The sequence below is a fragment of the Scomber japonicus genome, chromosome 2 (assembly GCF_027409825.1).
Source record: "Scomber japonicus isolate fScoJap1 chromosome 2, fScoJap1.pri, whole genome shotgun sequence".
In the NCBI taxonomy this organism is placed as follows: Eukaryota; Metazoa; Chordata; class Actinopteri; order Scombriformes; family Scombridae; genus Scomber; species Scomber japonicus.
This window is the reverse complement of record NC_070579.1, coordinates 21,599,599-21,601,683: the sequence shown is the minus strand read 5'-3', so window position 1 is coordinate 21,601,683 and position 2,085 is coordinate 21,599,599. Positions and strand designations below refer to the sequence as shown.

The 2,085-nt window shown below is 35.1% G+C and overlaps 1 protein-coding gene across 1 annotated transcript; it reads left to right on the top strand.

Moving 5' to 3' along the window:
- Positions 1–588: 588 nt before the first annotated feature.
- Positions 589–2,085, top strand: LOC128377732 (C-X-C motif chemokine 10-like). The gene is made up of 4 exons (XM_053337591.1): positions 589–702; positions 880–1,009; positions 1,116–1,202; positions 1,738–2,085. Exons 1-4 carry the CDS (start codon positions 651–653, stop codon positions 1,748–1,750), a joined length of 282 nt encoding a protein of 93 aa, XP_053193566.1. The 5' UTR covers positions 589–650; the 3' UTR covers positions 1,751–2,085.

Sequence of the window (2,085 nt, the reverse complement as noted above, 5' to 3'; positions counted from 1 at the left end):
TCATGCCCTGACAAGCTTGACAGGCTTCTCATAACCTACCACTATATAATAACTCTAAATGATATTGCAAAGGGTTTCCAACTTTTATATATATGTACAGTGCATAATCATAATTTAGCATTATTTTTGCACAGCACACATTAACATTGAACATAATAAGTTGCAAACTGTCCTATTCATGTTCTTTGACAGTATTGTACATAATAGCTACATGTGTTTATACCCATGCACAATTGCAGAAACACAACGGCACAGATATCAAAGTTCTGACCGTTTTTATTGGAAAAGGATCTGAAAACAAGAACAAATTAACAGAAAAGGCAAGGAGAAAAAAAATCTTAAAAAAAGTTACTTAAAATTGTTTAGTTTACTGCTGCCAATAGAGCTCATTAAATCTAAATAAACAATCATAAATGAGATATGCTTGGTTCACTTGGAATAACAGGAAGGAGTAATGCTCTGATTACTATGACTCAACTCACAGATGAGATTTAAAAAAACTAATTTCCCTGGAATGAGTGAAGGAGGGAGAAATGAGGAGAGAAGAAAAGAGTTTACAGAGCATACTTGACTCAGTTTACCGCTGCACACTAGTGGAGAGCTGAGTGTTATCGATAGTCTATTGACTATCCTTTTGTTTTAGAGCAGATATGTCTGTCATCACTATTGTGGCACTTCTGGTTTTCCTGACCATCCCTGAGGGTGAGTTTAATCTATTAATTACAGTTAAAATATAAGAATTGAATTTTGTTGCCAGAATGCATGCACTTCTAGATTCATTAATGTTGTTTTTTTGTGATCTGCATACATACATATATACATATATATATATATCATGTCCAGATATTGATATAATTTTCTGGCTCCTTGCAACCTCAGGTATGAGTGTGGGGGAACAAATGAAACCACGATGTAAATGCATCATGTTGGAGAAACAGCCCATTGGACGTCTCATAGGAATGTTAGAAGTGAACCCTGCTAACTCCCACTGCAAAAACCTTGAGATTATGTAAGATCTGAGGCCAAAGTTTAATGGTTGTTGACAATACTATTAATACTGATAATACTCATTAATACTGTGTCTGACATCTCTGATATGTCTTTAAATCCTGCAGTGCAACTCTTAAAAAAGATGGGAATAAGATCTGTCTGGACCCTAATGCTCCTTGGGTCAAAAAAGTGCTTGACAGGAAACGAGCTGAGTAAGTACAACCTCACTGTGTGTTTGTGAATGTTGAAATCAACCTTATTTGAACAGGAGAATGATTTGTGTTTAGGTTAAACAGTTGAAAGAAACAAAACTGCTTCACCACATGATTTTATTGTTGTGGTAGTGTCAACTAAAAGGCAATTGCATAGTATGAATTGTTATTTACTCATTTACTGGCTTAATGAGTGGGGTGAGGCTGTTGAAAAACCTCAGGTAGCAGATATTTTAAACTGTACAACTGGTACTAACAGTCACTGACACTAAATGTCCCATTCTGATGAATGAAAACTGATTCTATAGGGACCATTAATTTTTTTGTTAAATTGAATCTCAGTGTTGATTGCATTCCATTTCAAACCATGGTGCTGAATTTAAAATTGTGGTGTGAATATTTAAATTATTTCAACACCATATTTTGAATTCATATAATTGTGATAAGTCAGGAAAGACGCTACTGCCAATTTTATATTGTGTGTGTGTGCAAGTGAAGTGAATAACCTTTAAAACTGGTGTCTTCTTCTCTGTAGGCAGACACCTTAAAGAGCTAACCCTCTCAGATGGAACGAAGGAGATACATTTTTAACATCACTGAAGTTCAGAGAGTTTCTTTTGCTTCATGACAGAGTTTCTAGAGTGTCAACAAGAAAGGAGGCATGTTGACATGAATGTAGCTTTCAGATTAATATCTGAAACATAAAAATCATATGACTACTTTCTTTAATAGGGCCTGTAATAGTTGTGTCTCACCATGTAATGTTGATCACAATGGAGGAATAGGAATAACAACCAACCAAACCACCATGGTAGTGCAGACTGCATAACATTCAACACAGCTGTGTACGTCAGATAATTACTTTGTAAATAAATTGTGGCCT

Bases quoted from the DNA above. Each gene is read 5' to 3' on its own strand.
- LOC128377732 (XM_053337591.1), top strand. From the start codon at position 651: ATGTCTGTCATCACTATTGTGGCACTTCTGGTTTTCCTGACCATCCCT. The intron at 703-879 runs GTGAGTTTAATC...TTGCAACCTCAG, and splicing joins TTTCCTGACCATCCCTGAGG to GTATGAGTGTGGGGGAACAA. The intron at 1,010-1,115 runs GTAAGATCTGAG...TAAATCCTGCAG, and splicing joins TGCAAAAACCTTGAGATTAT to TGCAACTCTTAAAAAAGATG.